Genomic DNA, 13,400 nt, shown 5'->3' with positions numbered 1-13,400 from the left:
CTGCAGTGTTTGAGGGCGGAGCAAAGAGATGCTGCTCAGCCAATCAAGAGCACAGGCTGGCATTATGCAAATTTATTACATTGTTGTTACACTGTAACGGGAAGTGAGTGTGAATAACTGACGATTGGTTTCAGACGTTCAGAATCGATTCTTTCTTTAAAACTTTATCGTGCACTTTGATCTTTAAAACTTTGCAGACATTTTACATTCACAAAAATCTGCTATATTACACACTGCATGAAAGGTAGGCTAATATTCGAAAAAAGCATAATTGGGGGCACTTATTTATATTTTTGTTAAGACATTCTTATGAAGATTTTCGTGAATCCAAACAACTGTCAATCATGAACACTGGCTGTCTGAGTGCTTCTTTAGTAGCTGTGCTTATTAGTAAGTTATTTTAGATTAATAGATGATTTCTGGACTGCGTGTGTGTTGTGTGTGTTGTGTGTGTTGAAGGGTCTCAGAGACAGTCGGCCATGCAGAAGGAGTGGGGAATGGCGAGAGAACCACAGACGTACCAGAAGCGTTAGTCCTCATTGGTCACTGATTGTAATTCTGTGAAAAATAATCAATATCAGCAGTAGGGATTGAGCCAGAGCGATGGGGAGGAGGAAGAGAAGGATGTGCGACACACACACACACACACACAGTTAACATGGAGGAGACACAGAAACATGAACACTTCTCCAATCCAAGCTAACCAGAGACTGACGTCCAAAACCTCTCGTTTACTCGTTACTTAGCCAATTATGAGTTTTAATCAGTCACACGGCAAAAAATGCTTTTCTTACTTAGTATTTGTGTCTTGTTTCCAGTCCAAATATCTAAACATTCTTAAATCAAGATGATTTTTGGGGGGGATTTGGGGAAATTAAGTTTTTGACTTAATGGGATAAGAAAAATAATCTTGTTTCTGTTTAAATTAACATTATTTTTCTGACCCCATTGGCAGATAATTTTGCTTTTTTTAAGCAATAACTCGCTTAATTTTGATTTATTTCCCCAGAAAACAAGACAATAATATCTTATGGCATTTTACTCATCTAGTAAATGCATCTTGATTTAAGAATTTTTAGATTTTGGACTGTAAACAAGACAAAAATACTAAGTAAGAAAAGCATTTTTTGCAGTGCACAGTCATCATGATGAATATTTAAAACTGATTTTTGGAGATGTTTTCGGGTCAGAGGTTTTGCAGTTCAGCGTGGCAAATCATTCCTTAGGGACTTCTGCATTACATTAAGGATTTAATTAGGGTTCGAATGAAAGGTGTGTGTGAGTGACTGCTGGGAAAGTGTGTGTGTGTTGCTGTCAGGAAGCAAGCGTTAGTGTTAGAACGAGTCAAATCACACGCAACAGAAGACAAAAGTTCAGCAATGGACACAAAGTAAAACAAACAGAAGAAAGAGAGCAGAACCATCCCTCATGATGACCTTTCCTTTGGACGGTTAGTGAAGCGTGTGAGTGTGTGTGAGATGCGTGTGCTGATGGGATCGAGACGTCCATTCAGTGACATTCATAGATGAGATGCTAAATATTAGAGCTGGGTGATATAGTAGTTAAAGCATTAAAAAGCCTGATATTTATAAGCCTTTTGATGATATAATTTCAAACAACCATTTTAGGAAAAATTCAAAATACTTGTATCTTATTGTATCTTAAAATTGTCATCAATACGTACTTGCATATAAACTACCCCTCAAAAGTTTGGGGACGGTAAGAATAATAATTAAAAAAAAACATTAATTCATTAGGGACGCATTTAAAAATGACAGTAAAGACATTTATAGTGTAAGAAAAGATCTCAAATGCTGTTCTTTTGAACTTTCAATTCATCAAGAATACTAGAAATAAAAAAAATATCAGTTTCCACAACAATATCAAGCAGCACAACATTGATGATAATCATAAATGTTTCTTGAGCATCAAATCATCATATTAGAATGATTTCTGAAGGATAATGTGAAAATTCAGCTTTGATCACAGGAATAAATTACACTTTACTATATATTCACATAGAAAAAAATCTGTTTTAAATTATAATATTTTACAATATTACTGTTTTTGCTGTATATCTGATCAAATAAATACAGCTTTGGTGAGCAGAAGAGACTTTTAAAAAAAAATCTTACCGACCTCAAACTTTTCAATGCTAGTGTATTCATGATAAAACATTTTAATCTATGAATAATGCCATGGAAAGACTTCTGTGAACACTATCCACACTAATCATTCACTCAATCTGAATATTTGAACCGATTAATGGACATTTAATTAAACTTATCAGCTCTACTGAACACACTCATACTCGCGCGTCACGAGACAACAAAACAACCTGAAACTAGTGTAATGACACAATCTTTGACCAATAAGAAAGCACATAAAAAATGTCAAATCTTTTATATATTTTATATATATCACCCAGCCCTACTGAGAACACATTGTGCATCAAACGTTTGAACGATAATAAGAGTTGGCGGCAGACTGTGGACATCTCAATATGATTTGATGGCACTTTAATAACCATAATAATAATAATAATAATGAGTTGAATTTCAGTGATGGTTAAGACTGCGACTGCTTATCGTTTAAACGTTGGTATGGTGAACGGTTAACTCCCGGTTAACTCACCCACACCACTGCACTTATTCCACCGGCTAGAATCTCACAATCCGCGGCTGAGAGCAAACGGATGTTCTTATTAGACGGCAGAAGGTTAGTCTTTTCTGAGCATCATGTTTCATGTACAGTGTTTCATGTTGTCATTTCTGCACCATCAGACGGAGGCGACGTCTGCACTAATCTGGATACATTTGAAAACGCATCTTTTCTCTACGTCTTGGCCTTTTGTCCACACTGAGACGGTCAAAAACTGAGCTTTTTGAAGAGAATTGAGTAGAGCTGCACGATTAATCGTTAAAGTGCCTCGGTAGTCAATCATTTTATCCCTTAAAAATACCAAGAATACACATTTAAACGTTTTTTCCTTGAAAAAAAAAATCGCCATGCCTTAAAATAGCTTGAATGTACTGTAACTCGACACCCTTGCCTCATTTATATGCGGTTCTATGAATATGCAAATTAGCAAATGAGGATTTAGATTTATCGGCTAATTTATCGGCTTTTAAATATAGAGTTATCGGTCTCTGCCAAAATGTTCATATCGATGCATCCCTGTTCATTCAATTTCATCATTAACACTAATAGGTTTTTCAGTGTGGATCGAGTGTTTTGAAACACAAAAGCCATTTTCAAATGTATCTGTATTCATGTAGACATAAGCTGGTATTGGTCGTCTTCTATTGGTTGGAAACCAATGTAAAACAAACAGATTGCATTTCCATTAGGTGGCGCTAGTGCTGCAGAAATTACACACTGTAGCTTTAACACTCACTCCTCAAATCTGAGCGCATTATTATTGTTTTCCATTATTTCATCAGCAGTTTCTCCAGTCAGACGGTCTCACCTGGGCACGCCGGGCGGTGCGCGGTTAGGCCGGGACGGGACCTGAGGCGGGGGTCCAGCGAACGGGTCTGGAGAGGCTCCCGGGCGCGAGGGAACGGGGGGTCCGCCGGCAGCGGGGGGTCCCGGGGCCGAACCACGAGAGCCTGGGCGTGCCGGGGGTCCCGGAGGAGGAGCCCGTCTCTGAGGGGTCGGGCTGGTGGCCGGAGACCTAATGGAGAAATATTGAGAGTAGGGATGTAAAATTTGGCTTAAAAGCTAAATTCGAATTTCTTTCTTAAATATTTGCAAAATTCGAATTATATGCGAATTCTAAAGGCAATACTTAAAGGTGCTGTATGTAACTTTTTCACTCTACTAAAGCATAAAAATACCATGTTTGGGTCAAAGACGGGACGTCACCATTTTTTACATACAAAAAAAAACATTCGAATTTCTTGAAATATTTGCAAAATTCGAATTATATTCGAATTCTGAAGGCAATGCTTGATGTTAAAGGATAAAAGTACTATATTGTCGAGTTTCCTTATCCTAACCCTAACTTGCTCCACTAACTAACATTTGCTTGGGATTTATCATGGATTCACTCGTTAATGGCCAGCAAAGCAACGTAGTGCAATTCGAATAGTATTTTATTTTTCGAATAATAATTACAGGTTGAATATTCGAAAATTCGTGCACATCCTTACGCAATAATACATTTTTTTTTTAAACTGGGTGCAATGATGACATTATTCTACTCACCCTTCAACCATCGAACATTAAAAGGACATGTAGAAGTGCAAAAGCATCAACAAGGTACTTTCAACAACACGAATAAAAGCCCCAAAAGCGCGATTCTTTCCACAGCAATAACGGACGGGTTAAACATCACTGTGATAATATATATATCTGTATTATGTAACATACGTTGCCTTAATCAAAATTTTTCATTTACTTCAGCATTGCGTGATACTATTTCAGATAATAAATTGTATACCTGTGAAAACAAACCTGGAAAGAGGATTTGAGAAGAAAAAACAGGAGATTCTTTGTGCCGTCCAGTGAATTATTAACTTAATGGAATATATCGTTAATTAAATCGGGGGAACAGACCCACAAATGTGAAGTATATGTTGTCCTTTTTCATACTTTTACAGCGGAATGCAAAGGGTATAAGAAAATAATCATGTCATGTTAAAATGTTACGTTATTCTCATGATGTCTGAAAATAAAAAATATAGGAAAATTGTCAAACTAACGGATAAGCTTCATTTCTACGGAAACCTTATGATTTTAAATTATTCGTTTCAGTCTTTTTGAATGGAAGTTCCCCAAACCGGAAGTGCCTCCCAATAATTCATAACGCAAAGAGATCGTCAGGAATAAGGTGGATAAAGATTTGAATAAATATGGTCTTTGGTAGAGTCCTTCACAAGCGTAATAAAGATCCACTTATAAAAAGGATAAAAGACATTTCCATGTTTTGTTTCCTTAAAATAGATTGTAGATAAATTTCCATCTTATCTGGCGCTCTTTTTCTTTTCGTCCTATAAATTATCCTGATTATATTTCATTGCAAGAAACCGCTGGAAACGATTCAAGTGAACTTTCCGAATGAATCAAAAGGAATCAATTTCAGACCTTTTTGTTTTGGTTCAAATTCATTCATGATTCTTAACAGCTGATATGATTTTTGAAATATTGTCTGGGATATTATAGTAATATTTCACAACCGATGCTCATGACCTGGTTTATGTTCTTAATAAATGTCTCTGGTTTTATTGTTCGCAATTCATCAGATATCCAAAGCGACTTACATTGCATTTCAAGGTTCACATTTACATTCTTAGCAGTTCTTGCTTTCCCTGGGAATCGAACCTATGACCTTGGCGTTGCAAGCGCTAACGCTCTACTGTTTGAGCTACAGGAAAGCTATTTTGTAAACTACTAAATATGTAAAAGTTTTACATCACATTTGAAAAGTTAGATCATAATGTGTTCTGAAGGCATTGACTTTAAGAACAGCAACAAAGGCAGAAAATAATAAGAAATCAGCCTTATAATCAGCCTTTCTTAATTTTGGTGAATCTAGAGAATCAAACATGTATAATTCATCTCTAAGGATTCTGTGGTGGCCAAGAAGTTTATTTCACAGCCTCCAGTAGGTGGCACTACTGTTCCAGTCTGTAACTGAGCATTAGTGGTGTATTATTGGATGTAATTTTGTTTTGAACTGAAGTAAGGCTTCAGGCATGAGCTTAGCTCATGAATATTAATGAGTTCCTGATGACATCGCAGGGGCCTTCCTGAACTGTCCTCTAATATTAATGAGCCCAGCATTAACCCAAATAGGACGAGTAAAATCATGCAAATTCACTATGATAGATTATATATAATATGCGCACGTCTTCTTTTTCGGATAAAAAAAATTATCCTCCTTAATTAAGCGCATACGCTTTTTTGAATGCACATTTATGAGCATCTTGGCGCTTCCATCCAGCATTTTTTTTATTTTTTTTATGCGATATCCCAAAATGCACGTAAAAATAGGTGTATGGAAACCTACACTGCCGTTCAAAAGTTTGGGATTGGTAAGATTTTTTTATGTTTTTAAAAGAAGTCTATTGTGCTCACCAAGGCTGCATTTATTTGATTAAAAATACAACAACAACAACAACAATAAAAACTGTAATATTGTTAAATATTAAAACAATTTAAAATGTATTTCTACGTAAATATATAAAGGCTAGTAAAGTGTAATTTATTCCTGTGATCAAAGCTGAATTTTCAGCATCATTACTCCAGTCTTCAGTGTCACATGATCCTTCAGAAATCATTCTAATGATGATTTGATGCTCAAAAAACATTTATTATTGCTATCAATGTTAAAAACAGTTGAGTAATTTTTTTTCCCAGGATTCTTTAATGAATAGAAAGTTCAAAAGAACAGCATTTATTTGAAATATAATCTTTTGTAACATTATAAATGTCTTTACTGTCACCTTTGACCAATTTAATGCATCCTTGCTGAATAAAAGTATTAATTTCTTTTAAAAAATTCTTACTGACCACAAACTTTTGAACGGTTGTGTATAATGTTACAAAATATTATATTTCAAGTAAATGCTGTTCTTTTGAACTTTCTATTCATCAAAGAATCCTGGAAAAAAAACTGTTTTCAACACTGATAATAATAATGAATGTTTCTTAAAGGGGCTATAAGCTTTTTTCTGAAATTTAAACTCGCGACTGACACCTGTGGCCAAAAAACGGAACTGCTCTTCCTTTCTGCTCGCTCTCGTACGTGCACACTTCACAAGTCATCCGCTGCAAAGAAGTCTACATTATGTTTACAGAAGTAAGAACAGTCAAATACATATATTGTTTGAGAAACTAAGTTTGTTTGCTGACTAGAGGTGGTGGCAGAGTGATCTGAAACGTTTAACATGAACGCGCTTGACGTCACATCCGCAGACAGCGCGCGAAAAATCCGACCCGACAGAAAATAGGAATAATAGGATACAGGCTTATAGGTGCACCCGCTGTGAGCTGACAAGGTGTCAGTATGCTCATCAGGAGATGTTTGAGTCATAAATGGTCAAATAAAAAGGCTATTGTTACGTTTATTTTGGGGAAAAAGTTGCATATAGGCCCTTTAAGCAGCAAATCGTCATTTTAGAATGATTTCTGAAGGATCATGTGACACTGAAGACTTTTTTGGGGTATTTTTAATCAAATAGGCTAAATCAAAAGTCGATTCTCAAACCGATCCCAAACTTAAAATAAAAGTATAATTATAATAAAAAACAATTATTTTAAATTGTAATAATATTTCACAATATTATAAATTTTTTTGGTTGTATTTTTAAGAAATTAAATAATTTAAAAATTTTTAATAAATAATTTACAATTAAAAATTTAAATAAATACAAAATAAATGCAGCCTTGGTGAGCATAAGAGACACAAATCGCACCAATCCCAAACTTTTGAACGGCAGTGTAGCGAATGACACATTGAATGCCCAAGACCTTCATCCCCCAGTAAAGACGTGATTTCCTCATGGATTAACCCTTCGCTGTCTCCGTGTTCCCCCGAACGCACCTTCCCCCGGAGCCGGAGCGCTGCACCTGCAGCCAGGAGTCGTCCACGGGCGGAGGCAGGGCCGTGGTGACGGTGGTGGTGCTGATGTCCCCGATGATCAGGAGCGCTTCTTTCAGAGCGTGATACATGCGGAGCATCTCGTCCCGGTGCTGCGCCTGATCCGCAGACTCCTCCATCAGTGTGTTCTGGTCTCCACACGAGTACAGCTGAGCCAACAGCTCCGCGTTGATGAACTCCTTCGTCTGAGAGAGAGAGAGGATTAATATCAGTGTTGTTTTAGTGTAGTGTGGATTAGGGCTGCACGATATTGAAGACAAATGCGATAACTCATAAAATAATGCGATATTCGATATGCGATGTGATAATGCTTAAAGTGTGTGAAATAAATGTAATTATCTTTAAAATATATTTAAAATTACATAACCTACATGCGTGTTTCACAATCTTTTTGTGACAGTAAAACATCCCTAAACTTCTGAAAGTGAACATCAGTGTTTTACTGTATATCAGAAGTGTTATTTTAACATCAGTGTAAACCTCGGGGGTCAGGGGTCAGGTTATCCTACATTAGGGTTATTAACAACACAAACTGAATAATCAAATGTAAAAATAAAACACTGATTAGTTTTTACTGTATGAATTAAATATATACTGATTCTTATTAAAGCTACAACAACTCCTTCGTCTGACACACACACACACACACACAGAGAGAGAGAGGATATTAATATAAGTGTTTTTTTTATATAGTGTGAGCTGTGTTTCAGGCTTTAAACCCCGTAAAGCCTGACATATGGAAATCAATTTATTTTTTATTTTTTTATGTAACCATTTTGTAAACCATTTAGACAAAAAAAATAAAAAAAATAATAAGTGTATCATACTTGATATATCGGGCTTTTATGGCTCATAAACTGAGAATATGGAGGGGGAAAATACAGCTCAATTTAATTCAGAGGCCCAAACAATTTGCAATTTGGTGCAGCTCTGTGTTGATGAACTCCTTCGTCTGACACACACACACAGAGAGAGAGATAAATAATTAAAAACAATTTTTTTTTTTAAATGTAACACGTTTTGTAAACCTTTAGACAAAAAAAGTATCATACTTGATGCATCAGGCTTTTATGGCTCATAAAGTAAAAAAAAAAACAGCAAAATTTTATTCAGAGACTCAAACAATTTGCAATTTGGTGCAGATGCTGATATTTGGACAAAGTAAGATGACATTTTTGAGATCTTTATAACAGTATATCAGACCTAACATAAAATGCATATAAATATCAGCCGTCACTCTATATCGGCCAATAATGCGTCTTAATAAGATGATATTTAAATGCTTCGTTTTTATTATTAAAGCTCTGTAGTTTTAAAACATATAGGCCTAATGCAAATGCAATGTTATACAATGATGACTGAGAGATGAACAAATATTAGGGATGCACCGATATGAACATTTTGGCCGATACCGATAATCGGTAATTCGTTATATTTGAAAGCCGATAACCGATATATTGGCCGATAAATCTAAATTCAAATTTGTATAAAGTTTTTGAGACCCTGATTACAAATACAAAAGTCTCACCATTAAAATCCATGTCCCATGCACACAATTATAATGTTCTATAATTAATTATATGATAATTTTATGTAGCCGATATGACAGACTTGCACTGAACTGTATTTTCCTTATTGAAGTGATTCCAATCATATTTCAAGCAATTCAAAACCATCATATTGAACAGTGCGCATCTGCTTTATAACATCGGCCAAATTTTCTTACCGGGCCGATAAAGATAACATTAATGAACATATATCGGTATTGTGACCGATATATCGTGCATCCCTAACAAATAAACCTTCATCAAAAGCCTGATGGATCATATTTGATACTCATGAGATTTAACCACTAGGCTTCCATAGACCAACATCATGAGCGCTTCAGCTCAACACAGACGAGCCTCTGACGCTGCTTACATTGTTAATCATCAGATGCATGATGGTCTTGGGCATCAGGTCCCGTACAGTCTTGTTGACGATGCTCATGTACGAGTCCACCAGGTTTCGGATGGTCTCCACCTGCCGCTCCAGCTGAGGGTCCAAGGAGTGCATGAAACCGTCCGAACCGTTCTCTTCCCCGGCGTCGCTCTACACACACACACACAAGCACAGAGATCTGGGGAAAGGCACAACGCAAATGTAAAAGATACAGACATAATATAAAATGCTTGTACCTTTTCCTTCTCCTAGTGTGAAGCAGCGTGAGAGAAAGAGAAAAGCACATCTTCATTTATCCTGTCGATCACAGATGCCCAAACTAGGGCCCTTTGATCAGGGTTCGTACAAGGTGCTTAAAGTACTCGAATCTGACTTGTTGAAATTTAAAGTCCTGGAAAACCCTTGAAAAACAGCCATATTTGTGAAGAGGTACTTGAAAAGTGCTTGACTTAATTAAATACAATATATATTAAAATTTTGATTTTTTTTTTCAAAAAAACATACAAATTTTCACGCAAAATTAACACTTTAATTTTAATTATTAACACTTTACTGTATTAACAATACAATATACTTTATTAACAATTTAATAAAAAAAATTAACACTTTAATTTACTGTATTAACAATACAATATATATGAGATTTGAAAAAAACATACACAATCTTATATATATTATATTATAAACCTCATTTATTTTTGGATTAATTTAAATGTTCATTTAGTGGTTCATTCTAGGTGCCGTAGAATGGATTATTTTATTATTTTATAATGTTTCCTGGGGTGCCCTTATAATGTTAGTATGTTTTTTAGATCAAAATTTGTTATAATTTAGAAATAAAAGGCATATTTCCTAGCCTGATTTCATCACCTGGTTTGAACACTCTGTTTGAAGGGGCGTGTCTGCTGTGAGACTTCAGTGTTGTTGCCCACTGCTGTGATTGGCTGACATGCTTGCATATGAAATATCTGGCATTACATGTGGAACTATCTGGAAAACTTTTACTATTACAGCTATTATACGTTTTTACTATTACAGCTATCGGGATTAACGAATCATGAGAAGTTTTTTAAGTATTTAGATCTATTCCAGCATTGAGCAAATGACAGCCTGTTGATCGCGTGAATGAAGATCTTATCACTGCAATGCGATTTACTGATGCATAAACAGTGTTGAACGACTTTGAGAGAAAGATTATCTGTCTGAACTTGAACAATTACACATCAGAAATTCACATAACCCACTGGTTCTTCAGAGGCTCGGATGAAGGAGCTAAAAAAATATTTTTGTGTTCATTTGTAGTTACATCCAAACTGAGCAACTGCCATGCTTCGTTCGCTCGTTTTCAAGCCACGATGTCTCTCGAGGAAAAAAAAAAATATCGCGCTGGATCTAGATAACACAGTGTAAATTATCGTTAATAAAATCACTTCTTACCGCTTGCGGGAATATAACGTTAGTTGAAATTGCCCCCTTCGTCCGTTTGAGACGCCGAGAGAAGCCTGGCTGCTTGATATTGTTCCAGGTTAGAAAAACAGTCCGTGGTGAAATGGGCAGAGCAACTTTCTTCGAATTAAACTGTAGCGGTATCCGATTATAGATAGATTATAGATAGATCTGCCATTTTCCCTATGATCCTCGCTTGTTTCTTCACCTGCAGAACTTCTGATGATTCGGCTGTGCAGTTTCGCCTGGCACTGAGCATGGGCTGGCATATGCAAATTTTTAGAGGCGTACATATTAATGATCCCAACTGTTGCGTCACAGTTGGTGTTATGTGGAGATTCGCCTGTTTTTCAGGGGTGTTTTTCAAAAACGAGATTTAAATAAGAAAGAGAAAACTATGGTGTTTGAGACTCACTGTATGTCATGTCCATGTACTGAACTCTTGTTATTTGACTATGCCAAGATAAATTCAATTTCACATTCTAGGGCACCTTTAAATGTTTTATAATTATGAAATCATAAATCAGGGGGAACCAAGGCTAACCAATTTACATTTAATATAGAAGTTTGATATAACTATCAACATGCACCAATGCTGCATTTTTCTAAATGTCATAATCATTCGTTAACAAACAAGTATTCATTACTTCAATGAGCTCATTGTTTCTGCATTAAATTACTACATTGTTTAAATTAATACATTTTTAGCTAACTGTGATTTTGTATATGCACATTTCTGAAATGCATAACTTAGACAGTCACCTCTGATAACAGATCACTGTATATTGTAATATGGACTCAAGCATTTTCTAATGCATGAATTGAGTTGAATATATATCATATATAAAGTAGCTTTTTTGCATTTTTTTTAATTGCATTTATATTTTATTGTCATGTTTGTTTGCATATTGCGATACAATTTTTATTTTTTTTTCAAATATATATGATTGATGCCAATGAACATGACGATTTAAACAAAAATAAGTAATTTGATCATTCTTGCTTAATAACAAATATTATTTTAAAGTATTCATTTAAAAACCACTATTACCAACAGGAGTATTGTAATGAAATACACACTAAATTGTAATATGGACTCGTGCATTTTCTGTAAAGCTGCAATGAAACGATGTGTATTGTGAAAAGCGCTATACAAATAAATGAAAATTTAATTGAATATAATGCAACTTTTCAAGTTTTTTTAAGTTAGATTTTTGGCCCTTTGTTGTAAAAAGATGAAGTAAAGATGAACACAAACCACCACACGCTCAGGGTAAACGCCGGCGCGCAGGAACGACGCCTTCCACCCGTCCACGTCCTCCTGACTCTCGCAGGCCAGCTCCAGCTGACGGTAGTCCTTGTACACGTTCCTGTCGTGCAACCAGAGGCATCAGATTTTGTGATGGATTTTTTAAATTAATCATAACTAACATTTATTTTTCTTGCAGGAACAACATTCATTCATTCATATGCTTTTGAATCTTAAATGTTTCCAAACCCTTTGGTCGAAAAGAAAACTCGTGACTTTGAGTGTGTGAGTGTATAAATAACAAAAAGGGGAAATGAAACTAGACAGATGTCAGACCTTGTGATTAACAATTAAGTAATCAAGAAAATAGAGTTTGCTTCTACCTAGTAACAGAAGGGTTTGCCTATGAAGAACCAAACAAACTGTAGGGAAATGTTGTAATGTATTGTGCTCCTATTCTATAAAAACTGTTGTATTCCTGTTTGCTGGTGGGATTCTCTCTGAAATTTGTCTGAGATCCTCCGGCCGTGATGAAAGCATATTCGAAGGCGTTGTCTGAAGTCTGTCGGTTATTATTGCAAGTTAGTTAGGGGAACAAGTTAGGGTTAGGAAACTCGAAGCCGGTTGTCGACTGTAGACGCAGAGCTAGAGTATAAAGATTATTAAGTGTCGACGCTTGGCTGTCGATTGTAGATGCCCCAGGTAATTAGGTTCCAGGTACGTAAGAAAAATCTACCTATCAAGTCTTTGGCTTCTGATTGATAGGCTTTTTTAGCTAGTAGTTTTTAACCCCTCAACTGTAACCCCCCTTTTTCAGATGTGAAAATGCACTATCAAACTTAAATTATTGTAATTCAAGAATGCTTTTGGAATATAGACCTACTTTTGGTCTTGTTTCAAAGAAGACACTCAGCAGATTATTACAGCAGATTAAAAAATTAAAGCATGAAAAAGTTGTGGAAGTTTAAATTTACTGTAAAATAAAAAATGTACTGTACTAAGTATTTTTTATTTTATAAAAAAATATTTATTTTACAAAATATGTTTTACTATAAAATCAAAGCCATATGTCTAACCAAGTTGTGTTCCAAATTTGAAGTTGATATCACAAAAATGTTAGTTCAAATGAGATTTTGTTTAGGTGTAATACCAAATATA

At 35.5% G+C, this 13,400-nt stretch overlaps 1 protein-coding gene across 25 annotated transcripts in view; it reads right to left on the bottom strand.

Moving 5' to 3' along the window:
- dnm1a (dynamin 1a) overlaps positions 1–13,400 on the bottom strand; it is a gene marked incomplete at its 3' end in the record, with an annotated part of 101,423 nt that overhangs the window by 8,521 nt on the left and 79,502 nt on the right. For 3 of the 25 annotated variants that reach the window (XR_014606239.1, XR_014606240.1, XR_014606243.1), the window contains 5 exons: positions 12,248–12,363; positions 9,527–9,697; positions 7,550–7,791; positions 3,470–3,676; positions 522–558 (listed from right to left, as the gene is read on the bottom strand). Coding sequence is in view for 9 of the 25 variants with exons in the window: in XM_084114600.1 (XP_083970726.1) it covers positions 537–558; positions 3,470–3,676; positions 7,550–7,791; positions 9,527–9,697; positions 9,784–9,795; positions 12,252–12,363 (766 nt within the window). Of the gene's footprint in view, positions 1–521; positions 559–2,634; positions 2,682–3,465; positions 3,677–7,549; positions 7,792–8,534; positions 8,559–9,526; positions 9,726–9,783; positions 9,796–12,247; positions 12,364–13,400 lie in introns of those variants that run through there. The other 22 variants (XM_084114594.1, XM_084114592.1, XM_084114596.1 and 19 more) reach the window with 13 other exon arrangements.

The sequence above is a fragment of the Abramis brama genome, assembly GCF_963993115.1.
Source record: "Abramis brama genome assembly, chromosome: 5".
NCBI lineage: Eukaryota > Metazoa > Chordata > Actinopteri > Cypriniformes > Leuciscidae > Abramis > Abramis brama.
This window is presented reverse-complemented; position numbering and strand designations above follow the sequence as displayed.